Below are 26419 nucleotides of genomic sequence, written 5' to 3'. Positions count from 1 at the left end.
TCAGCACCACGTTGAGCTCCCACGCCGGGGCTGGTGCCTTCACCGGCGGGAACGATCGAAACAGTCCTTTCATAAACTCCTTCACCAGGCGATGAGACCACAGGGACAATCGTCCTGAAGTTCTGGTGTATCGGGGAAATTGCTGCCAGATGTATCTTGATGGAAGCGTGAGCTAGTCCAGCTTTGGCCAGCGACAGTAAGTACGGTAGCACTTGAGGGGCTGTAATCCGTAGAGGGTTAATCTGTGCACGGCACCAGACAGAGAACCTCTTCCACTTGTGTTCATAGCACTTGAGAGTTGAGGACGCCCTGGCCTTTGCAAGAACCTCTCTGCAGTCAGCCGGGATATCGTACCCTCCAAACTCTAGTACTACAGGAGCCAGGCCTGCAAGTTCACCGACTCCGGGTCGTGATGAAGAATGGCGCCTCCTTCTCTGGAGAAAAAATCTGCGTCCGTCGACAGTTTGACTGGTGGGGGCGCTCACAAGTCCAGAAGGTCCGGGAACCACATCTGTCTCGGCCACCTCGGTGCGACGAGAATCATCCTGCACCGGGACCTCTTGAGTTGGTTGATTAGCCTGAGCAGCAATGGCGGGAACGCATACAGGAACAGGCCGTCCCAGGGGAACGAGAAAGCATCGCCCATGCTCCTCGGCTGGGGGAACCTGCTGGCGAACCTCTGGCACTTGGAGTTCGTCGCGAAAAGGTCGATTTGGGGCTTGCCCCATCGCCAGAAGAGTTGATCCACTTGATCCTGGCGTAGTTCCCACTCGTGGCACGAGCGCAGCTCCCTGCTGAGTGAGTCGGCAATGGTGTTTTTTTTATCCCTCCTAGATGAAGGCACCAGAAACATCCCCTGGGCAACAACAGCCCAGTGCCACAGATCCTGGGCTTCCTTGGACAGGGCTGGGGAACTGGTTCCTCCCTGCTTCCGGATGTAGAACATCGTGATGGTGTTGTCGGTGAAGATCCTCACCACCTTGCCCTTGAGGGACGGGAGGAATGATTTGAGGGCCCAGAACACTGCTCAGAGCTCCATTATGTTTATGTGGAGCGGCTTCTCCTCCGGGAGCCACAGGCATCTCGCGTAACGATCTCCAGTGTGCACTCCCCACCCCCTCCAGGGAGGCATCCATCGTCACCTGGTATGCTGGGGTTTGAAGTTTGTGCCCGCAGCGAGATGCGCGTGGGTGCCCCATCATCGAATTGCTTGGCGGAATACTTCGTTGAGCGAGATCTTGTCCTCGAAGCTGCCCGTCGCTTGTGTCCAACGGGCGTCGAGGAACTCCTGCAGAGAACACATCCGAAGCCTTGCATCACAACCAGAGAGATGCAAGAGGACATCATCCCGAGATGGGACTTGATGGACCTCACTCTGGCCATGTCGGCGGCCAGCAGACGCTGTACCTTGCCCAGGTTGGCCTGCGTTCTTTCCCCCAACGGCGAGGCAAACTGCGCTACTGTATAGAGCTTGGCTCCCAGAAACAGCGCGACCTGCGACAGAACCAGGTGGGATTTGGGGAAGTTGATGGAATCCCAGGTCCGTGAGCAGCCGGATGGTCTTTGCTGTGTGTTCGTCGGCAAGTTCCCTTGTCCCTGCTCGGATGAGCCAGTAGTCCAGGTAGGGGTAGACGTGGATCCCCTGCAGGCGCAGCCACGCCGCCACTGGTGCTAGGCACTTGGTGAACACCCTGGGCGCCGACTTCAATCTGAATGGGAGGGCCTTGAACTGGTAGTGCCGCCCTTAGTCTACGAACCTGAGAAACTTTAAGTGTCCTTTTAGGATGGGGATGTGAAAGTACGCATCCTCCAGATCCGACGACAATAGTTACCTTCCTCCAGCTAGCCCAGCACATGCTGGAGTGTGACCATCCGGAACTTGTGCCTTGATGTGTCTGTTTAGCCGACGCAAGTCCAGGATGGGACGCCAACCTCCCGTCTTCTTTCTGACAAGGAAGTATGAGTATACTCCGGAATCCCGGAGCCTCTTTGGGACAAGCTTGATGGCTCCTTTCTTGAGCATCGCCCTTCCCTCTAACAGCAGTTGAGGGACGTGGTTTTCCTTCCTGGCCACGGGCAGAATTCGGGGGCACTTTAGTAATTCCAGAGTGTGCCCATGGGCCAACAGTCAGTGGAGATGGACTCCCACACGCTGACGAACTTCGCCAGCCGGCCTCCCATCGGGGTGCTTCGATGGGGGCCCGACTCGATGGCCGGTTCAGTCTTGCTTGGAAGCAGCTTAGCTGCCTTGGCCTCCCTGGCGACGACGGCGAGATCCACCTGACTTGCCTCGTCCCCTGTAGGCTTCTTGCGACGAGGAGCGGGCCGCCCAGCGGTAGGTCGAGGAGCCGTCGCCGAATACTTTGGAGGCACCTTGCTTCCGGAGTTCCAAAAGGGCGGCCGCCGTTGCTGCAGAACTCCCAAGGCCTGAGCCGTCTCCGTGTCGGTCTTGATGGCCTGCAGCGACTCATCCACAGTCTTTCCAAACAGATTGTTCCCGTCGAAGGACATGTCCAAAACCTTGGCTTGCACGTCCTGGCAGAAATCGGTCGCCTTGAGCCACCCCCGCCGTCGAAGGCAAACGCCGTTGCCCAACTGGCGGAAACCGGTGTCGGCAATGTCCATGGCCACAGTTATGGTGTGGTCCGACGGCACCTCACCCTCCTGTAGGATCGCCAGGGCCTCTGCCCTCTTGTTGTCCTGAAGTCCAACAGGGGAGCGATCTTGTACCACAATTCCGTGTCGTAGCGGGCCACAATCGCTAGGGCATTGGCCGCCTTAATCGTTGTCGCCAACATGAATCGTCCCATGGCTTCCAGCTTTCCCTCGCTGTCTGGTGGGGAAGTTGAAGATGAAGCTGATGCCCCCACCCCGCTTTCTTCTTGGCCGCTGCAGAGAAGACCGAATCCGGGGTCGGCTGTGCCCTAAGGCACAATGGGGCGGCGTCGTGGACCCGGTACCTCTTCTCGTACCGGTTCCTCTTGGCAGGTGTCGTGGACGGGTTCTTGAGAAGGGCAAGTCCCTCATCCCAGATGTCATCCAGCAACGGCACCGCGAGGACCGTCTTCCTCTTGGCCTCACGCTGTTGGTAGAGGAAGCCTTCCTTCTCTTCAGGGCAGAGATGAAAAAGCTTGGATGCCCTGGCAATCATGGCGTGGAAGGAGCCAATCTCGTCTAGCGGGGATGCCCGAGTGATCAGAGAGGGAGATCAGTCCTGTCGTCACCGCTGTCGTCATCCGTCCCAGTCGTGGCTGTTCCCATGTCGTCCCTCGGGAACGGGGAAGGCGACAAAGGCTGAGAAGGCTGTGAGGGCTGAAGGGGCACTGGATGTATTCTCCTCTTGTTTGGAGGGCTTCCCGATGGACCCCTCGTCGGGATTTCTCCCGTGGGACCGGGCCTCTTCCAAATTCTCGGTCAGTTCCTCAGAGGTTGTGTCCGTAATGGCCACCGCCCCCCCCCCCTTTCCACCGGGGTCTTCACAGGAGTCTTCTCAAAGGGCTTAAAGAGGATTCCCTCCACGGAGGCAGGGAAACTCTAGGCCCCGAGGTCGCCTCCACTGGGATAGCCTCCACAGGCTTCGCCAGGGCCGCAGCGACTCCCTCGATAAAGGACTTAGCCGGGTGGATCAGGGCCTTCACCGCCTTAGGCGCACTTGAGGCCTTCACCTTAGGGGGAGGGTCACCGCCTCGCTCCCCCGGCCTGTTCCTTCAGGATCAACCGGGGCTTCTCCAGGAGCTTAGCCGGATTCTCGGATTTTCTCTTCCCCGAGCCAGAGCGTTATTTCGCGGTTGATGGCGTCGGTGAAGGTGCACCCTGCCTGGCAGCCAAGGAGCCAGACCATTCGGCGCTCCCGGTGTCCGCGGTGCTTTGCCTTCTATTGGGCCCCCATCGCCGGGGCGCCCTCACAGGACTTAGAAGACCGCTCTGACTTCTCACCTGCTGGGCTCTTGCCTTCCAGCCAGTTGAAGAGGCAGGTCCGGCAATCCCTCATAGTCCGATCCGACATGTCCATGCAAAACGCACAGTCCTTCTCCACGTGCATTTTGTCCTCGTGGAGGCAATAAAGGCATTGCGAAAGCTCGTCCTCGAACACATTTTGTAGGTTGCATCCAGGGCAGATCCTGAACAGTTTGCCGGAATCCTCCAAGAAGCTTAACTTGACGAAAACTTCACCCTTGAGGGGCGTAGATAAATCCGAAACGGGTCTCTGTTTAACGGAAGTAGAAACGGTGGAGCTTGAGGCTCGATTAAACCGAAAAATGATATTAATCTCTTTGAAAAAGCAAAAAAACGCAGTAAAAACTCGAGCTAAACACGAGGACTCCCAACACTTGAGCGTGCAGTAAAAATCTGAGGATGGCTACCAGGGGCAGGGCTTATGGAGAGGGCAGTCATTGGCTGGGGCAGTATGACCCAGAGACCAGTGATTGGTTACTACTAAGAAAGACAGATCAGAAACGAAACAGATTTTTTCTGTACCGAGGATTCCCAGCCTGACGAGGAATATTCATGAGCATGTGAATCCATGCCAGACCCCATGCTGGAGAACAGATTTACCCCCTAACAAGACCCTGGGACCGGATGGCCTAGGGAACGGATATTACAAAACATTCCGAAATCAACTACTAAGCCAACTAACAAAACTGTTCAACCATATTACAGACCGTGATACAGTTACAACCGACATGGGAAGCTCTACAATCCTAATACTTAAACCAGGCAAGGATCCCAAAGACTGCTCTAGCTAGTGGCCAATATCGCTGCTCAATACTGATGACAAACTGTACGCTAAAGTCCTCGCAATAAGGCTATCTAAGGTATTAACCAAAATAATTCATGCAGACCAAGCAGGCTTTATAATAGGGAGGTACACGCAAGACATTAGGTGGCCGGTGGATATCAGACCTGGGAACCAGGACGGCACAACGTTTTTCTATAGCTGCATTAGATGAATGGCGGGCCTTCGACAGCCTACACTTGACATACTTGAAGCTCGTCTTGAAGAAATTTGGCTGCGACCCCAATTTCACTAGGCAGGTCCTAGCACACTTTTTGACTCCCAGACACGTCCGTCATGGTTAATGGGAAACCACAACCCAAATAAAAATACAGAGAGGTACACGTCAGGGGTCCTCCACCCCCCCCCTAATATTTGCCATGGCAATGAAACCCATTGCAGAAATAAAGCAGGACCAAGACGTGGTGGGGTACCCTGCGGCGGCCAACGCACAAGATAGCATTATATGCCGATGACATCCTTAAAAACTATATAAGCACACTACCGAGAGCACTGGACAGGAAGCGTTTGCTAGGATCTCAGGGTTCACCATAACACTAAGGCTCTGAACAGCACAGAAGAGGGGGTGATGAAAAAACTAGGGGCACTAAAACCCCTGACCTGGGAAAACGATGCAATAAAATACAGGGGGATTCAACAAACAAAGGATTATAAAGGCCTGTATGGAGCAAATATATCACCCCCTGTGTTAACCATGGAGGGAAAACCTACACAAAATGTCCAAGAACTATCCTGGTTCGCAGCCCTTAAAATGACACTGCTACCCGATTGCTATATGTGGAGAGTTCCATACCGGTGGAATGAACCCCTGTTACCCTCCCACATGGAGACAAAGTGGTTGCAAAGGAGATCTACAGCACATGTGGTGGTGCTTGTTAGGGAGAATTCTCATTCTATGGCTAATTTCCCTTACCTATAGCACCCCCCAGCAGCTTTGCTAGATTTGGTTTCTTTTTACCTGCTAAGAGTGAGACTCTTTTTCCCACTCTTGGGCATCTTTGCTATGTGTGTTCTAGGCTATTTTGTGTTTAAAGCCTATGGGATCTTTCTCAACCCCATAGGAACCATCTGTATTCACATGTTACACAGCACCCTCAGTGCAGAGACACAGGGGTGTTGCAGCGACCCCCAAACAGACTCCATACCCTGGGACTAACTACTGTCTCCCAGGGCATGTAAAGTCCCCATTGACTTTACTAGTCAAATCCTATGAACTAAACCAGTACAACCCATCTTACTACCACAAGTATTTGACCGCGAATATTTCCCTATGGGATTTTCCCATTGTTCGAGGCTACCACCTTTTCTGACAGCCTCTAACATACCGCCGGTGCATTTTAATATTACCTTTTCTCCGGTAGGTTTTATTTGCCAGAACATTAATATAACTTGTTTCTTCGGTCTTTCTCTAAACTCCTAACCCAGGTTGGGGATCCTTTGTTCGTCCTTTTGGCTGGCTTCTGCTGAGAAGCCCTCCTTTCGGCGCCACTGAGTCTGGGGTGGGTCCATTGTGTGGGAGGGGGAGTAGGACACCTGGACAGGGTTGCCTTCGCAACCCATGTCGCACTTTATCCTGATAGGCTGGAGGGTCTCACGCCAAGATGACCACTCCACTGTGTGAGTGACAGCTAGGCTGTATGAATGGGGATCTTTTTGCATAAAAGCAGGGTCCCGAGGACTGGAAGAGCAAGATGTTGCCACTAACTAGGAAGCCAAAGAGGAGAGAAGCCAAAGAAATCTGCAACGACTGAACCACCAGTGAAGCCCTGCTGCAGCGTCTCACCACTTTTCTCCACACGACGAGAGAAGATCTTCATCTGCAAGAGCCTTCTTCCCTTGAGCTGGTGGGGCCAACCAGTTTGCCAATTGCCTTCCCGGACCTGCCTTTGTCCAATCTTCTGTACCCTTTACTCGGAGGCCGGATAGCCAGGCACCAGTCCACCCGTAGCGCGATTTAAAGGAGCGTACCCTTTATTCATCGGGCAGCACCGCGGCTGTTTTCATCCCTGGGTAGTGCAGTAACACGAACCTTCCTCCACAACGAGAGCCTCTCTTCCTCTGCTGATCTCCCAAACTGCAGGAACTACCAGGAACAACTGCCACCGCAGGAGCCGCTTCTTCAAAATGATACTGTTCCGCCAGGCCGCCCTTTCTTCGCGGTAGCATTAAAGGCGTTTTAAATCCTTTACCTACCTGTTGGGTTGGCCGCCCCCTCTCTTAACATTGTCTTTTCAAGTTCAGCAAACACCTTTTCAAATTTGTTAAGCAAAGACTTGACTGCAGCTACAAGAACATTTTGCTCCTGGACCCTTGCCCTGTACCACTGACTCTGGCACAGGCCTACTGACTCCAATCTCTTCGTAAATTACCTAAAACGGTCAGTAATTTGCAGACTGCTTGCTACCAAAGATGCAGTCACATCATTAATTGTAGGTGGGGGAATGGGCTTTATTTCTATGCGGAAGCCTCCATATAGCAGAATCCAGGTTTGCAGATCAATAGGATGTTATGTTGGAGGAGTAGGATGAATAAAGGTATATTACTTAGAAGAGATGTCTGGGGTGAAGAGGATATGGTATCATTGAGTCTCTGAAGATGAAGTTTGCGATACATAATAGGGAATTGATATTTAGTTTATGGAAAGATTTGATTTCTGAGCAATTAATGCTTAATGATCCTTTCTTACAAAGGCCATAAAGGTGTAGTTTTATTGAAGTTGCTCCTTGTGAAGTGTCTAGTTATTTGAAATTGTTCCCGTAAGAGGAAAAGATCAGATCCTCATGGAATGCTTTACGTCTTGGGTGGTGTGATGAATTGGGTTGGGACATTTCTATGAAGGATTGGGAAGGTCTACGGAAAGTCCCAGTTAGGATGAAGATTGATCTGAATCTACGGTGTATTCAACAGAGGCTTCTGGGACGTCTTTTTTGGACTCCGGTTAGAATGATTAGATTTGGCTGAAGAGAAGATAAATGCTGGAGTTGTTCCAAGGATGAAGGCACTATGCTCCACATGTTATGGGATTGTTTAAGGGTTAAGAATTTTTGGAGTGATGTTTTGGATAGAGTTCATTTGGTTTGGAACATATCTTTTCCAAGGACACCGTCAACTACTTCTGAAATCACCAATTGGCACTCGTCATTTGAGTTATGCGACTGTTGGGCTACTAAAGGTGTTTCTGGTGGCGACGCGGCAAATTTTGTGCCTCTGGAAAATGAGGAAAAAGCCATGTATTGATGGATGGTTATTGCAGGTGCAGTTGCTTTCAAGGTTTGAAAAGATTAAGTATTATACTTTAAAACATGAAGAGTTTTATAAGGAGCAATAGAATGCTTTTAATGAGCTATATGCGTGAGATAAGTGCTAATAGGCTCTGGTTTGTTTTTTTAATTTACTTTAGAGATGCTAATTTGTTATAGTATTTGTTATGTTTGTGTTGTGTGGTAGTGTGTTGTGTTTTTCTTATTTTACTCTGATTTTTGACTATTTGTCATTTCAAATTGTGATCGTTACATTTAGTGGGGATATTTGAATGTTTTTGCTTGTTGATTCTGTTCTATTTGTATTGACTTCTATAATACTATTCTGTTCCATTTGAAGATTTATCATATTTATTGTTTTGCAATGAGAATTCTTGATACATTTTTAAATAAAGTTGCCCAAAAAAAAGAAAAAACTGCCAATTTGAAATTACTGAGGGATAAGATCTCATTTTCTCCTCTATAAGAGGGTCGCTCAGTAAATCATCATTAATATGTTGATGATCTAAGAGGACAGTTAATGTGAGTAATGCGTGAGCGGAGTGGATTTTGCTTCCAATAGTTTCTTGGACGGCAACTAGCGTGTGGGGGAGGAATAATATGTCAATCTTGCAGTAACAGCAATGTACTGAAGAATAAAAAGTAATCGGTCAGATGTTGGCAGGGGTCCATCAAGCCCAAATCACGAACACCCTGAGAAAATTAAGAATGAATGCATGCTGGGGAGGCTGCAGAGGAGCCGTTTTTTATTGGGTCTGTCATAGCATTGAAATCTCCCCCAAAACCCAAGTCTCCTCCTACAAAATAAGCCAAGGTTGGGAAAATATGGTAAACAAGAATACAATTAAGGGGCTCGGCCACCAGGGGGCAGAGTGATGTGCTAGCACATCACCCCCCGCCACATATGAAACACGTGTATAGGCGTGTTATAAATGCCATATACTAGCAAGGCAAAAGAGGGCCCTCCACCCCAATTAGCCTTCAGATAGCTGGTGGGGAGGTGTGGGGGCAGCGAAGTCAAAGGCCAAAGTGGGTGTGAAAAAACAGACTTGCAGAGAAAACCAGCCAGCAAGTTGAGGCGGGAGGAAAGCCAATTCTGAGCTGCTCGCGGCTCCAGGCCACACCCATGCAAGGCCACAGAAGCCTAAAGACATCACCAGTGGAGAAGCGCCCACAAAAAGCACAATCCTGCCAGAGCCACTCCCGCGAGCCATCCGCCGCTGCACTCCCATCAGGGATTGCAGTTGCCAGACAATCGGCAAGAGGTGAATGCACCCTGCGAGTGACACATGGCAAGGGCAAGTACCATAGAACCCTGCCTGCAGTAAGCAAGATCCCGGGACCCAGGCAGGGGTCCGGAGAACACACCCCCACAGTTAAAGAGCCAGGCAGAGCAAGGCATCTGGAAAGTGGTGGGAAAGAAAAAAGGGAAGCGTCCCGTTGCAAGCGAACCCAGGCAACCAAGACTGAGGGGGCTCCTCACCCATACTTATCGGAGTACCCAGCCCACAGTCGACTAACTACGACTTTGGGGGTCGGGGCGCTCCGAAACAGGGCAGAGCGTGCCCCAATATAAAGCAAGAATTGGGAGTAAAGCGCACTATACAGGGCAACACCTCTGCCAGGTTCTGACATTGACCAGATGGTAAGGGGACGTGGAGGGCCCAGCAAACCTCCCCGGAAGCCAGTGAACACCCAGGCGACCAAAAACCAACATCCTGAGTGTGCCAGGTACAGAGTGCATCTACAAGGCCCTGGTCACATCAGTGTAGTACAGCCTCAGAGAGCAGAGATTGCAGTCGGGGGGCAGCGCGCTTGGGGTAGTGACGACTTTGGTTTAGACCTCTGGGTTGATTAACTGGCATGGAGGATCTGTGGTACCCCTAGTCCATACACCTCATCCGAGTGAAGCACACAAGAAAAAAATAAGCCAGAGAGAGCTGGATCCAGAGGCCACTCAGACCGGCTAGTGGCCAGCTGCTTGTGAAGGAAACTACTCACATATTAGCTGGGTGGCTATGCTCCAGAAATTCAGTTTCAGTCCGACCCCAAAGGCAACGGAGTAACAACCGGTCCTGGTGGACTAAGCAATGGCAGACATGTCAATCCTAGAAGAACTTAAAGGTTTCAAGTCTGATCTAACAGGTTAGAAGGCGCAAAGCCTACCTCGGAAGGATTATCACAGGTAAGGTCTGCTCGCCTAGTAAGAATCTAGTAAAATTCTATCAAAAGCGAATAGGGCAGATCTGGACGGTTCTTAAAAATGCATTAAAATGTAGTACTCCTCTCAAAAGGTAAATTAATGGAGTAAAGATGGATCCAAGTTGAAAGTGAAATTCCCCCAACTTCATTAGTCCAATCCAAAACAATGAGGCTTTGTGCCAAACAGTCACAGGAGACACAAGGCTTCTCCCCAGAATGGAGTCTCTAGTTTATAAATGTACTTGTGTTGGCGAATGATCTTCAAAAAAGGTTACTAGCAAGTAAATTGTGTCCTTATCTTTCAGATGGTTCTACTCAGGTTTAACAAACAAAAGAAAGCGGAATGAAGATTAGGATACAACGGTACTGGTTCTTAGTGTTCAAACATGCTTTGTGTCTACTTCGATTGGATTTTCCGCCATTTGTTCCCGTGAGAAGTGCAGCTTTGACCTGCAACATTCACCCGGAATCTGCTGTGTGCGAGGCCTGTGACTGGCGGCTGCCACTGCACGTCTGACATTGGTGCAGAGACGGGCTCTGTGCGTGTCCCTTTTGCTCCCGCTTAGCTGCAGTGCCCACCAAGTCATGTCGACCATCCGGCTTTGATCTCGCCACAGGCTGACTAGAGATCTGCCCAGCAATGCCGTTTCTGCGAGGCGTCGTGCAGCGACTGATGCCACGGTCGTGCCTCTGCTGCGCAGACCTGCTCTTGTGCCCCCCTCGTTCGACAGCACGTCCCACCTCTGGCTGCAGTTGAGGTGGGGCTTTGAGGACATTGCGTACCCTGCCGAATAGTTATCTGGTAGAGGGGGTGTAGGCTGCCCTCGATACTTTCTAGCGCCAAGCAGCAGACTCCAAATGCCTATGTGAAGGGCTGCCTCCATGACATTTTGGCATCCCCTTCTATTATGGTGGGTGCATATACTTTTACCTATTGCTGACTGTATACTGGCAGGCCTGTGGGAGAGCCCAACATGTTTTGTACATTAGCCATTTATCAGTCCTGGCCGGCGTTGCACTGCAACTGTTGGATACAATTTCCGGGTTTTGCCTTGAACTCCAGATTGATCGATTTATGGTATTCCTCCGAACAACCCTACTTGCTGGGGTGGTCCCATGGACCCTGTTGCGCATTTGAACTTAGTTGGGAAGCTCTGTGCCCCCATATCATGTATGTATCCCATTGCCTGCTACTATGACATTCCATTGGCGAGTGCGCAGTCCTGCTGTCACTAAGTCTCTGCCACATTGGAGAGGGCTAGGACGAAGGGTTCAGGAAAGAAACTGTGCTCCATGAACATGTATACATACCAAAGCTGCTCCCAAGGCCCCTAATAAAAGTTAACAATGCTGATCAAATGACCAGTCAGCGTCACCCGAACCCACCAAAACACAACGAATGATTGAATGCAAGCAGCAGGGGTTTTCTGCCATTAATAGACTATATGTTATGACCGGCACAACCTGTTCCATTAAACATGACTGGAAAAGACAGACCTGCTTATGACAGAAGTGGAGACCAGAGAAGGTGTCATTGAAGACTAAGTTGCATCATTAAAGACTGAAGTTACCATATTGTCCTAACAAATTAAACAAATCACCAAGATAGATGATGAATTCAAGTCTAGGTCACAGAGGAACATACAGTTGATCAGGGTTCACTAAGACAACCTGGAGGGAGCCATTGAAGAATGTTGTCAAATGCACCATCATGTCCCTGCTCGATAACCTTAATTTGCAGTTGAACAGGCACATAGATCCTTGGCGCCAAAGCCTAAACATGGTGCCCCACTGAGCCCAATAATTACTTGAATACTGAATTACCGTGACAGGGACGCAATCCTTCGAACTCCTCATGGGATCCAAAAGGCTTCATCTTTAGCTGTGCAGCAGTAGCAGAAAACATTCCTAGCAGTAAATAAACTGCTTTGTGACCTGGCCATGAAATATGCCATGTTGTGTCCGGCGAAACCACAGATTGAAAGTCAAGACAAAACAGGTTTTCACTATCCCTGACAAAGTTATGAAGTCCCTAGATGGACACTAACCAGACTTGAGCACATCACTCCTGCCTTCACTTCGACCTGAACAAGGCACAGTGCCCACATGGCATGACCTTAGAAGGTGTGCCGTTTGGGGCGCTCCTTTGCTGTGAAGTCACTTTAATTTGTATAAGTTCTGCTCCTTCCACTTTTACCTCAGGAGAAATATTACTGCTTCACACTTTATACTTCAATGTCTTGTAATGCCTGGGTTGCACCCGAGCACCAGCCTCCCCATGCAATGTTTACAGGGTTTCGCATTGGGGGGCGGGGGGGGTTCTACCTTCTCAGTTGGGGGTGTGGAGGGTAAGGGTGTATAGGGCGGTTAAAAATGAACTTGGTCAAATTGTGACATTATCAAAGATTCGTGGATAAAGTTACAGGAGATCTAGTATCCCTCTGTTTTATCGTGGAGTTGTGGGTTGGCAGGCAGTACTCTTACACAAAGGGGTATGGGTGAGCTCACATGAATGAGAAGGAACATCAGGGGTTGGGTTAATCCAGTCGAGAGGAGGAAGCAAACGCCATAATGTTAAACTTGTGTTTCTCCAGGAAACATTCCCTGGCAGAAGGATGCGAGGGGTTTGCTAAAAACTGGGGCAAGAACAGATTTTAAACTACATACTCCACACAGTCTGGGGTCAGAGGGGCATGATTCTACTACATAACTCCATCCAGTTTCAGAATAAGAAGGTACACATTGACCCGCTAGGGAGGTACATCCTGGTGTACGGGATCCTAGTAGGTAGAGAATCCTCCTGAATGTATATGGCCCCAACATTGATGATCGCACTTTCTATACTACTCTTGAGTTAACAGGCTCTATATTAAATACGATCATGGAAATAAACAGGTCGCGACACAACCAATGACACTCTAGGGCTGCCCGTGCTATATCTGGTGCTTCTGAGCTGTGCTTAGTGTATGCATGGAGAGCCTTCAATCCATACTCCCGGGCGTATTCCTTCTACTCCTCGGTCCAGGATTCCTTTTCTTGTAGCCATGCATTGTTGGTGTCCAAAATACTCCTGGGTGGCATTTTAAAGCTGACATTTTACCCAGAACGTTCAGATCACTCGCGCATATTAGCCATTACCCAATGTAAAGAACTTCCCAAACCCCGCTCTAACTGGCGATTCAAAGCACTGGCGTGAATTGACAATTTGCAGCTGGAGTCTCTATGGGAGGCTTTCATGCATATATTTGCAGCATGGCCATGGTCACTGAATGCAGCGTCTTCTGGACCATCAGTCAGGACATGGAGAATAGCAAGCGCTCTCTCCGACAGATTGAGCAGCTGCACTCAGTCACCCCACCCCCATCTTCACTCACAGGTCAACCAAGCCCTGGACCTTTTCAGACTTCAGAGAGAATAGGTTTCAACATCTCGCAAGACGGTATGGGAAGCGTACATAGCTAGGGCTATCCAACAGACACAGTAACTGTATACCTCTTCTAAGGGACGCTCAGGGAAATGTGGTACACACGCCGGCTGATGTAACAAAACATTTGGATTTTTTTGTATACCAACCTATATGCCAATAGGGACACGTGCACCTCGGAGGCCATAACAGATTTTCTAGACAGTCTCCCACTTTTGCAACTCTCGCCGGAGGTGGCTGCTCAATTGGCCCTCCCAATCTCACCAGAGATTGCTATTGCAATTAATGCGTTACCAACCAGGAAGGGCCCTTGCGCAGATGGCCTTACAACCAAATTTTAAAGACATTTTAAATCTCTCCTCGTACCCTAGCTTCACAGACTGGCTTTAGAGGTCCAGGTCCTCCCTGCCACGAAATGAGGGGATTACTACTATCCTCCATTACTAGCCCATGGAGGATTGCTGCTCCTAAAGCCCCCCCCTATTATATGGAATTTTTAACGCGCCTATACACAAGTGTTTCAAGGCGCAACAAGGCAAGGGAGGGGAACAAAGGGAGAATGGACAACGATCCTACTAGGCCCAAGTGTCATCTAGATTGCACAAGTGCATGGGAAGTGGGCAGGGACAGTGCAGTACATGGGATTCACTAATCAATTCTGACGTTAAAATTTTAACTAAACCGTATGTCCTACATCATACATCCCAATCAACCGCGTTTCATACCTGGACGATCAACTGCATGTATTCTATGCAGATGGTTTAATATACTTGCAAAGATGGAGCAGAGAGCCCAGGCAGTGGCTGCCACCCTTGACCTTCAAAAAGCATTCGATTCAGTGCTGCCATGAGAGTGTCCTCGAATGGGATACTGTCGGCCCGATACCGACCAGAGGCATGTGGCAGGGCTGACCACGGTCGCCCGAGCTTTTTGCCATAATCATGGAGCCTCTGGCAGATCTCATTAGGCAAAACATATGCATCGAGTCCTCCGCCTGGAGATTATATCGCTATACGCGGACAACGCAACATACCCCCACAACAATTTAGCCCCATTAATGCGGCTACAATGTGAGGTTTGTCTCCGGGTCAACTGTACCAAATCTGAACTCTTCCCCCTTAACAAATGCAGCAATCCAAACACGGAATTTACTAGGCTTTTCCTGGTCCCCTGACGAGATCCGATACCTGGGGAGTGTAGTGACTGTCGTTTTGCTACTTTAATGTTCCATAACTACACTGCACACATCACACATCTTACCCCCACAAACGGCAGGCGCGGACACGACAAACCATCTATCGCAGGCACAAATAGCATTACTTAAAATGGTGGTTCTCCCCAAACTCATCTTCCAAAACTTTACGCTGTGGGCCGGAGTTATTTTTTAAACTTTGAAGTCACCATCAATGCTTTTGTCTGGCACTCTGGGGCCGTACGGCTCAAATGGCATACTACAACACTGCCATATGAACGTGGTTGCTTTGCTGCCCCTGACTTGCGGCTGTACCGACTGGTGGGGGGGGGGGGGGTATGGCATGACTCTCTTGGCTGTATGTACCGACACCAACTTCGACCGCTGCAGACATTTTAGGTCCTTTGCAACCAAGTTCAGCATACAAAGGACAGTGGGCCAGCTACCCAGTGGGACCCGAGGGTGATCCATTTTGGCATATGTAAGGTCTACATATGCTACATGCGGAATTGTCTCCACCCTCCACAGGATGCTACAGGACCATTAACCCAGCAGCTAAGTGGTCACAAGACCTGGGGATGAATAACTGATGAAATGTGGTGGCGCATGTGTAGACAAAACTGCACAGTTTCCCTTAATTCCTGCCATTGCCCGATTCAGCTCAAGGTACTGCATAGATACCACTATATACCGGCTCGACTGAGTTTATTTTCTCCGTCCAACATTGGAGAATGTCCCAGATGTGCTGTAGAGGTGACCTGCATTAGGCCGGACCCCAACCCTATGCACTGCTTGTTCCGGGTGTTCGAGGAACCTCTGGGATCTGTGCATAGGCTTGTTAATATCCATCTGTTGCTTTGAGATGTACATTATTGCACTGGCTGAAACCTACTGTCCCCTCACTTAAGCAACAGTTGCGTGCTGTGGTCTGGGCTAATGATTCAAAGGATCAATGGGCATCCTTGCAGCTGGTGAGTAGCCGCTGTGGAAATATATGCCCACCCTCGCCCTTCGGGCTTATCTACAACAGCTATATGAAGACCCCTGAACAAAATATCGAGACAGTCAATGCATTTAGCCACCACGGGGCCCACTGGATCCTACACAACTTAGACCTACCACTACACATTACTTATTCCAATGTCTAGTTCACTGTGATCTCAATGTTCAATTTAAGACATCTCTAATGTCATGGTTAACTGTTGCAGTACTACTTGCATGCCATGATTTTAATATGTACTATCAAGTGCTTAATAAATAAAGTTTTGAAAAAATCCAAGTGCAAATGGCTAGGGTGATTCAAAAGTATCCCCATTACACTGCTGTAGAATGGAGCGTGCAATTTTAAAACATTACACAAATGTAAAAGCTCAAAGGAAAGTTTTCCCCAGTACTGATAGTCTGAAGCACTAATCAGTTCTCCATAACAAAGGAGCAAAAGACAGGGGAAGTGAAGCTGAAGGCTTTACTTCCCCTCAAAAAGCCAGAATAGGTTTGAAAAAAAAAAAACAGCAAAAATATTGGGGGTTCATAGAAACTATGGAAGGTTGTCAAATTACCCAATGCCCACTGCACAGTCTAATAAGCACAAAGCAGGGTCGGATTGGCCCCTCTGCCTTTCGGACCATAATCATCCTTGAGGAGTGGGGGCCTGTTAGAAAAAAAAAAATATACAAAAAAAAGACTTTTCAATGTTTTTTTCTTTCAAAAAACCTACCTTTCATCCTTCTTAGGTCATAAATGAGTAGCAACACAGGTTGGGTTATATTGTATGCATATTTGTTAGATAAAAAAGAGCTTAGGTGCAACTGCTATACAATAACATTATCATTTGGCCTTGGACTTCTGCTTAGATTCACAGTAATTTACTGTACTTAGGAACATTGCCATTTGATGCCACTTCCTGTTTGGTCAAGAGGTGAAGGTCATGTTTCATTGCTTCCCGGGATGTCACTTTGGGGTGGGGTCAAATGACATCACTTTGGTGGTGTCAGAGGTCAAGGGTCGTGAGACGAGGGGTGGGCCACTTTCGGGTGACCGGGCCCATTTCTTGTCCCAGTCCAACCCTGGCACAAAGCACCAATACTGGTTATGCACTAAGACCACAGACAGGTCAAAGACCATCGAAACTCAAAACACGTACAGCTAAGCAGGCAATACAAGCTGCACATTAGTGGTCTATAATGCAGGGAGTAAATGTAGGTTCTTATGAGGTTTCGCAATGTAGTTGAAATAAACACCTAAAATGTAAAGATTTAAAAAAAAAACAAGCAAAACGACTCGGCTGTAAGGGTGACTCCTGGCAAGTCTTTAGAGTTCCACCATCTGCCCGACATTTCTAAACTGAAATGTACATGCGATTTATAAACTGTACGTGCGATTTATAAGCTAGCATGAGGCAATTATTCAGCAAGGCCCTTACACACCTTTACTATTTGAGCTTGTGCATTTGTAGCAAATTCATGTTTATGGAGAGAGTATTCTATTGAATGAGGTAAGGTGTCAAAGCGCCAAGCACATATAAACAAAAGGTTATTCCATATATGCACCAGTTAGCAACATTGTGGCTTTGTAAATATGGGTCTCTTTATGTAACCTTCGAACGCAGGGGTACTAGGTGCAAAAGTAATATCGACCACTGGCAATTACAGAACGTGCTTCGAGCTTAGTTTTCAAAATGCCACTAAAAAGTGGTGAGCTTGTCAATAACGAGCTCGGTTTATACGGTAAACATAATGACATGTCCCATAAATGTTCTTCAACGATTTCTCCAATCTGAAAGCATATCGAATACATGAAGTATTTTCTAAATTTAGAAAAACGGGAGTGTTGCTGCCTCTAAAAAGGCGAGTAAAGTTAATTAAAACAACGATGTGTACAATGCAGTATTTTCACTCATACGTATTCAGATTAATTTACTCTGTAAAAAGTTTATATTTGGAACCTGCTGCGTTGTGAAAAATATTGCATCAAAGCTAAAAAATGGTTTTCAAATCCTGCATAATGAATTGTGATGCTGTTAAGAAGGTTGTATCTCCTTGTAACGGATATGGCATAGGTCCCTTTGTGAAAACAGAACAACTTGAGTTCCACCTGGGAAACGGTGTGTATACTTGTTAAAGCCTGGTCCCACTGAGCAAACGGACACGATTTCATTAAACAGCCAACCAGATACCATAAAGACATTCGGGAATCATTGAGCCTCAGTCAGGCAGAGTGTTTTTTTTTTTTTTGAAGTGGAAAGTGGATACCTGCACTTCACCAGGTCACCCGACTACGGGTTTGCCGGTGGGGCACCTGGGTTACCTCCAGATAAAAGCTGGAGGTTAGCCAGGCGCCCTACTGGCAATAAAAGCCATCATTACGAAAGTAATGACGGCAATTTTTATCATTTGTCTGAATAATTCAACCTTTCAAATTTCCATTCATTTTACATACAAAATTCCATTATTCATATCATTCCCCCCCCCATCTAACATGTAAAATCATTAAAATATATTACATACAATCCTTAAAAATTAAAGGATCTTTCTTCAGTCACTTGAAACATTCTGACTAACAGATGTAAAATAAGAAGACAAAGTGCCCGATTTCGGTAGACATAAGGCATCATTGTCCTATAGAATAAACTGCCTCAAGCTTACTTCTCTTGGTAGAGCTGCATTAACAAACTGAACACGTGCAATGTGTATCGCAGTTCTCGTACTAGATCGTAAAAAGCCCCATATTTCATCTTCAGTACAAGGGCACAGGAATTGACACAAGTTCTTAAAGTATCTTTGACAGATGGTACTCCATGCAGGGCAAACGACCACTAAATGTGAAAGTTTCAATTTGAGTCTGGTCATTATAAAAACGGCACGCAGTTTGATTTTTGGGAATCATTCCTCTTCTTGCTAATATCTGCTTTGTCATAAACAGATTCAGCTGTATTCTTAACATATGCGATCAAATGTGATTTGAAGGACACTGGACTAGATAGCTCTCCATAGTGCGAAGACTTGTGTGCAGATAGTGTAATATTGAAGTCTAAATATTTTTTTACACGGATCATTAGTGGTTACTTTAGCCTTTGTTGGGTTTATTATCAATAGTTCAATTGAAATGCCTGCGTCAAGCAGAGCATCAAGAACGCAATTAGACCATGTTTTAGGAAACCTTTCTGTCGGTTGGAACATAATGAGCTACTATACCCAAAATATTCAGAGCCGTGGATCCTATTAGACATTTTCTGTGTAAGCTGTACATGTTCCAGAGTACTTGGCTATAGATAAAAATGGCACCCAATTCATAGCGTAATAATGGTAAAGGAGTGCTCCTTAGAAGCACCAGCACTGATTTCCAAAATTTAGCCTCATACTGATCCCAGTACTGTCATGTTCTAGGTACAATTGTGTCCGAGCCATATATGAACAACCTTCTGTTGAAAGTCAAAATATGAAAAGTAAATGTACCATATTTATGTAACAGTATTTTGCTGTGGGATGTTAGCGATCTGATTTTGGCATTCAATGTCGCTGCATGCATGGAATCACTAATAATCACAGTAAATTGTATTACCAAGTACTTGTAATATGGTACCACTGAGTCTTATTTTGCAAAGACCATACCTGGTTTGAGATCTTGTTCAGTTTTCTCTGGCAAATTACAATTTGGGTTTTTGACATTAATAGTCAGGTTATTTCCACAGACATACTCGTCCAATTTATTCAGGAGATTTTGAAGTCCTTTAGGTGTTCGAGACAATAGGACAAGATCGGCATGGAGGAGCCAGATCTTTTGATTACCTAATTGAGGGGCAACTGCAATGATGGCCTTGAAAGTTATTTGTAGGTCTAACAAATAAATTGAACAGTAGATGCCAGTATACACTCTTGTTTTAGCCCTCAGTCGGAATGCTGGCAGATAATATTCCATCAATGTAAGTCTAACTTGGATAGTAGTGTCTGTATGCAATTTTTTAAATTAAGTTGAGAAGAGATAACGGACACTCATATTGTTGCAATTTCGCAAAGAGTAGATGCCGATCCACCAAGTCGAAAGCTATGCGAAAATCCACAAATGCCATGTATAAAGTTAGATCTTGGTCTAAATATTTGGATTTAAGCAAGTTGAGAGTCAGCATATTTTGAGAGGTAACTATCCCACTAACAAAACCAGATTGAAAAGTATCTTATGCTCTCAAAATGGCCACGCATTAAGTTTCTGCAATATGATGCGACTATAGATCTTCCCCAGTACATCTAACAATGCAATAGGTCTATAGCTTTCCGGCATATGGCAGTCGCCTCTTTTGTAAATAGGGACGATTATAGAATGTTTCCAAGAAGAAGGTATACATTGAGAATGATTATAAATATATAATATATAATATCTGACCAGATTTCAGGATGTTTGATGACCTTATTCGAAAGACTGACCAGGTGCTTTAGACTGACTTATTACATTGATATAGTAGAGTACGTCTGCTCTCTGTATATCAACATAAAAAAGGGACTTTCACTTCACTTACTTGATTCTCTAATGATGCAACTGGTTTCTCATTTTCTTAAAATGATCTATCCAAGCCAACTCCGGGACACCTTGTACCTGTGACATCGTTTGTGGAGTTGCCATCACCCCATTTAGTGTTTGCCAAATTTGTGCAGTACATGGTCACGTTCAAAGCAATGTAAATTAAGATCTCCCGCCAGAATGGTATGGGAAATTTCAGGGACTAATGCAATATAATCCAACATATTAGAAACGTCATGCAGAAACTTTGGATCATCAATTCCCTTAGGGTTCCAGTACAAGTTAGAGCACATAAAACGAATTGTCAGAAACAATGGTAATCTGGGAGTAAGCTTAGGGGCATATGAAAAAATGCATAACCGTAAATGATTTTAGTGCTAGTGATCAGACCAGAGATGGGGCGACCCTTCTGACCTTTTAAAGCCCGCGTAGAATGTACTGCATGGTCGTGCCAAATGGATGTTTCTGTAAGCCAGGTCTCTTGTAACAAGACAAGATCAAAATTCGCCATTTTACACTCCTTGTTAATCTTGAGTCGATGACCACATGTATTCCAAGATATCATTGTAATGACTATCCACGTCCTGTCGCTCTAGTTTTCTGGTGCCACAGTTTCAAATACATTTCAAGCCAAGCTGAACATTCTCATTGGGTATTACAGCATTTGCAGACATCCAGGGGGGCATTTCCGCCCGAAAACTATCTGTTGAGCATCAGCTACCTGATATGGGCCCGCTAGGAGTAGTAATCCAATGGAAAATCACTGATCTTTGGCTTCCAAAATAATATTGCGCACAACTTGTGATCGCAACCACAGACAAACAGTGCTCAACATTGTGTTAAACTCAACTTTATCAAGATCTGAGGTACTTCCGACCTCTACTTCAACGATACCAGAAAATGACGCTAGGACACTGCAGTTAAAGACATTGAGGGAAGGGAGCTGGACGACAGCCAAGAAAGCACTGGCGTTTTTGTCAGGAGTAACTGTACTTGGTTGTTTTAAAGTCAGTTTAGCTTTTTGTGAGTTCGCAGCTATAGAATGCAGATTCTAATTTTGATTTTTAGGGAGAAGAGACTAGCATTCGGGCCATCTCTGCCCCATTTCCTACATACGGATCTTCAGCTACTCTTACAAAGCAGTTGTGGTCAAACTGTTCCCTTAAGAGTTGCTGATTTGCTAAAGCATTAGTGTCAATTGAACACTGCTTATTAGTATCTGCAGATATAGGAGCATCAGATTGCATGATTGGATCAAATGAAGGTGCTCCTATTTTAGGTTGGTTTGTAAACCTGACCATATATGCATCAACCTCCTTCCTAATTTCTTGTCGCCTAGTTACCTTTGCTGCTTGATCATCTTTAGTGATGTTGGTATCTAATACTAAGGGGTGAGCAGAGGTGGAAATGCTAGGTGTTGTGACAAAGCGTATTTTTATGTTTTTGGATGGCTTCTACAAGATCTTCCAAAGGGGCATATGGTATAATGTTTGCGTCAGTACTATGCGGTGTGACTGGTTTCATTCTACATTTTTGACTTAAATATGTGTAGTTCCAACCATAGATGCCATTTTTGTGTTCTTGGCCGGAGCTTTAATAAACTGTTTAGTGGCCGCCGTTGTGGTGACTTCACTGGTTTTTATGTTCGTCTTTTTAGAAGAACTGTTGTCTGGTCTTCCTTTCCCCGATTTAGAAATTGTATATGCTTTTTTCCCCGTTATAGTTTGTACTTCGTTTTGCAGAACATCAGCCATATCTTTACTTGTAATTTCTTCAGTAATGATTCCAGTAATGTGGGGGAGATGGAATAACTTAAGCGCTATCTAAATTGTTTTTTAAGCACTCTTGTAAGTCAGTCAACCTCAGAGGTGAAGTAGATACATCTACAATTAACAGGCATGGAGTTGGGTGGCTTGCACCACAAAAGGACAGTCTTTTGTCAAACTGTCTTTCATGTTTAGATTGCCATGCTATAATAGAGTCTATTTAGACATTCAATTTATCAGAGTTTCAAACAATTTTACTATTGTGATCATAGTTGTATTAATGGCCTCTAAGGTTAATCCCACCACTTTGCTCAGACCCTTAGTAATGGGCTGACCTTCAGTAGCATTACCTTTCCAGGGTTTAAGGGCAAGAAAGGAGGAGTCTATTTGACCTAGCAGGGCTGACATCAGAAAACCTGTTCGGTGAAAAAGGCAGCTTCTCGGACAGTGCTTTGATGGAATAATCAGTCTTCATAGAGTCTAGATCAATGACAGCTAAGCCGGTGGAAAAATTAAGATACTATCAGTCGGCAAGGCTGCCATCGAGTCACATCTCAGTACCGCACTATCCGTCAAGGAAACATTATGTGGAATATCTTGAGCAAGATTGTTCTCTATGTCAGGGACAGGTCCAGCAATGCACAAACCCGTGTCATGAGATTCCAAGGATATCACTGAAAGATTCCTTGCAATAGACTTGGAATAGAAAAAGCTTATGTCAGAAGCAGTAATGTCATTTGATTGTTGAGCCGCTGATCTTTTTGTAGCAGGACGCGAGTTCGGCATGGAGCATGCTTTAAGATTAGGAGCGCCACCAGAGTTCCATTTGCTTTCTCTTCAAACCAGAGTCCAAGCCTCACTCGAGGCATGGTGGCAGCATGTTTGTGCGCAGAGTGTACAGGGTTCATTTCATCTCTTTCAATACAAGAGCTAAAGCGGACAGACCACGCCTGCAAAGCTATGTTACTGTGTGGATTCAGGACAAATAGTAACACCTTTCCCAAATGATCGGAAAGCTCAAGAGTGCGAGGCAGCGGCACCACGGCAAAGCAGTGCTTCACTGGTGCTTCCACTTGGTGCACACGTGCTGGTGCGCAGACCCCTTTTTCACACGTAACTGAAAAAGTGGGCGAAGCTTCAGTAACAGTCGAAATTGACACTGGGCACTTTTGAAATGTCCACAATGGTCATAATAATAATGGTTTGAGAAAAGTTAAAGTACCACGAAATTCAGTCCAATTGACAAGGAGAGGAATATCAGCAAAGTAGATGCCTGGAGAGAGTCCGGTGCAAAGCAGTGCTTCACCAGTGCTTCCACTTGGTGCCACTGACAAAGCAGCATTGTCATTCACATGTACCACCCTCAATTCAAAATGCTTTTTAATCACGGTCGAAGGAGACCTGCACCCTTTAAAAGCTTCAGTGAAACCCTGTTAATTGTAGCTTTTATTATAGCCATTTGAAAATGACCACTTACAGTAAGGTGGGGAATACAATATTTTTCTCAGATTAGGCCCACATGCAGTCCTTGGGTGTTGCTGCATGATCAGGGACAGTGCTGAGCACTGTAAAAAAAAATGTTACTACAATAAATGTGGTTCATCACAGTAGGATGCATAAACGGGTATTCGGGAGTGATCATCTAAGTCTTTATATGCCTCATCTTAGAGCTGTGCGTTCAGTATTACCAAAATCACTGAGTTTGACACCACGTAACAGAAGCAAATGGGCTGAACAGGTTTGATTGCAGGAGTGGCCTCTTCTGAAATGTTAACAGCACATAAATCCATTCAAGATATATGGTGCATTGGCCATTTAAAAGCCCAACACTGCTTAAAACCAACAGAGCTGCTTATTCCTTTATGCGCCTTCTCTCAAACACTGGCCACCAGTTAAAAACGAGAGCAATATTTTGTTAACTTCATTTATGTTGGGGAACCATTACCCCATGCTGTTGCATTCAGCACAAGGAACCAATTATTTTTAGCTTAGTGCACGAATTAATGACATTAAGACAAACAGCAATGCACATTTTAATCTTCAATAAGGACAAGCAACAGAAACGTTCTTCGGCCACAATCCTGAAAATCAGTGCAAACTTACGTGGTCAGAAGGAGGGCACCTTCGGTGCATCTTTCTAAAGCCTTTCGTGCTGGAGGTTTAGACACAAATTCCACAAATCCTTTGCCTGTAGCCCTACCACGATCATCAACTATGACGATGGCTCGCTCCACAGGACCAAACATGGAAAACGCTTCCTCCAAAAGCTCATTAGATACAACAGGAGACAGATTTTTAACTGCCAAAGCTGCACCATGAGTAGCAAAACGAATTCGAAGTGGCCTTCCGTTGAGAACTGTACCATCAAGCTCCCCCTTTGCAACTTCTGCCAATGTTCTCGACTCCTGTGGTAAATAAAAAAAATCAGTTTAGATAATTACACACGACCTAGATCTCAATACTAAAACATGGGGAGTTTAAATGGAGTAACAGACAATTTAAAGCACATAAATCAGACAATGTGAGTACCTAAGGGAAAGGTACAAGTTGTTGTGACCATGATGGTATCCCATAGAGGCAGGATGGAATCCAACAGATTGTTGGGATAGTCATAACCACCAAATGTTAGGTGTGCGTGTTTTCAAAAAGCAGCATGTGCACAGCCCAGACTCCAACCATCCAAACACTCCTTTACAAACAGGATTCTATCCATGCATTACATTCTGTGCAAATCCCACAACCAAGATTATGGAGGGTGACTAGCTTTAGGAAGGGGGCGCAAACCATCCGGATCCCCGCTATAGACCCCTACCCAGCCACAACCCTCAAAGAAAAATTTGCATCTACCTGCGCAGGAGAACACGTAAGAACCATCATAAACGACTCCCTCACAGGAATTTTCCGATGCGTTCAAAACTGCTCATGTCAAGCCCCTTCTAAAAAAAAAAACTCTACCCCAAAAACTACCGCCCCATTTCAAACACCAGATTCCATGCTAAACTCTTGACAGAACAGCCTACTCCCAACGAAATGCCTTTAGTCGGAGCCAACTATCTCCTAGACCCCGATCAATCAGGTTTCAGACCCCGACACAGAACCGAAACCACCCTAACCTCAATCTGGGATGACCTTAAAAACACTGCAGATTCTGCGGGATGCGCCACATTAATCCTTCTTGACCCATCTGCCGCCTTTGACACAAATACTCAATCCTCCTCAACCGCCTCCACTCCCTGGGAATCAATGGAAACGCTCTCAAATGGATAGCATCCTTCCTCTACAATAGGAACCAAATAACTACTCTCGACCTATGCCTCCCCCACCCGACCTGTCAATACCCGAGTTCCACAAGGAGCATGCCCATCAGCCCTCCTGTTCAACCTCATGTCCACCCTCCCATGAATAATCCGCTCACACAATATCCTGTGCTACAACTACGCCGATGACACCCAACTAATCCTAAAACTACTTAATTCAAATCCCAAATCCCAATCCGACCTTGCTGCCTCCTTGACCTACATCACTTGATGATCACAAACCACCTCCTGCTATGACCACAAACCACCTCCTGCTATGTCAAGACTGGACTATGCTTACCCCCTCTACCTCGAGTCCATGCAAAATGCAGCCGCCAAACTGATACTAGCACTTGGCCAAAGAGATCACATCTCCCCAGCTCTCAAAAAACTCTGCACTGGCTTCCGTTTGCCTAAAGGATGACCTTCAAAACCATATGCATCTCTCAACGATCAATGCATAAAACCGGACCTCACTATCTTCAGGACCAAAAAAAAAAAAAAAACCCTACCAGCCACCACGCACTAAGATCAAGCACTGCCCGCCTCCTAGTGATACCAAAACCCAACTCAGTCAGGTTAGGTGGAACAGCATTCTCAGGCCTGGCCCCCACTCTGTGGAACTCACTTCCACCCCACATCCGACTAACCGAAGACCTCATGTCTTTCTGCAAATTACTGAAAACGTGGCTCTTACCCTAAAAATCGACTCAACACAAACAGTATAACAATAAACAGTAGCCCATGATTGCTGTATCAAAAACAATCCAGCATCGAGACCCGATCGAGAAATATAGAAAACAACTGCTAATGTAAATTAAAACAGAAACTGAATTAGAACAAGTGAATTGGATGAAATAGATGCAGTGGGTGACGCGGAGGGAACGGATGACACTGCCGGATGAAGTAGATGGAACAGATGAAAACGTGGATGGAACAGGGAGATTGAACGAATGGAAAATGAGTA

General features: G+C 46.4%; 1 protein-coding gene across 4 annotated transcripts in view; it reads right to left on the bottom strand.

Moving 5' to 3' along the window:
• PSPC1 (paraspeckle component 1) overlaps positions 1–26419 on the bottom strand; it is a 998435-nt gene that overhangs the window by 893773 nt on the left and 78243 nt on the right. For all 4 annotated transcript variants that reach the window (XR_011284271.1, XR_011284272.1, XR_011284273.1 and 1 more), the window contains exon 2: positions 24260–24561. Coding sequence is in view for 1 of the 4 variants with exons in the window: in XM_069640796.1 (XP_069496897.1) it covers positions 24260–24561 (302 nt within the window). In the remaining 3 variants the exon portion in view is untranslated. The remainder of the gene's footprint in view (positions 1–24259; positions 24562–26419) is intronic.

This window comes from Ambystoma mexicanum, chromosome 7q (genome assembly GCF_040938575.1).
Source record: "Ambystoma mexicanum isolate Mex_15411 chromosome 7q, UKY_AmexF1_1, whole genome shotgun sequence".
Lineage (NCBI taxonomy): Eukaryota > Metazoa > Chordata > Amphibia > Caudata > Ambystomatidae > Ambystoma > Ambystoma mexicanum.
This window is presented reverse-complemented; position numbering and strand designations above follow the sequence as displayed.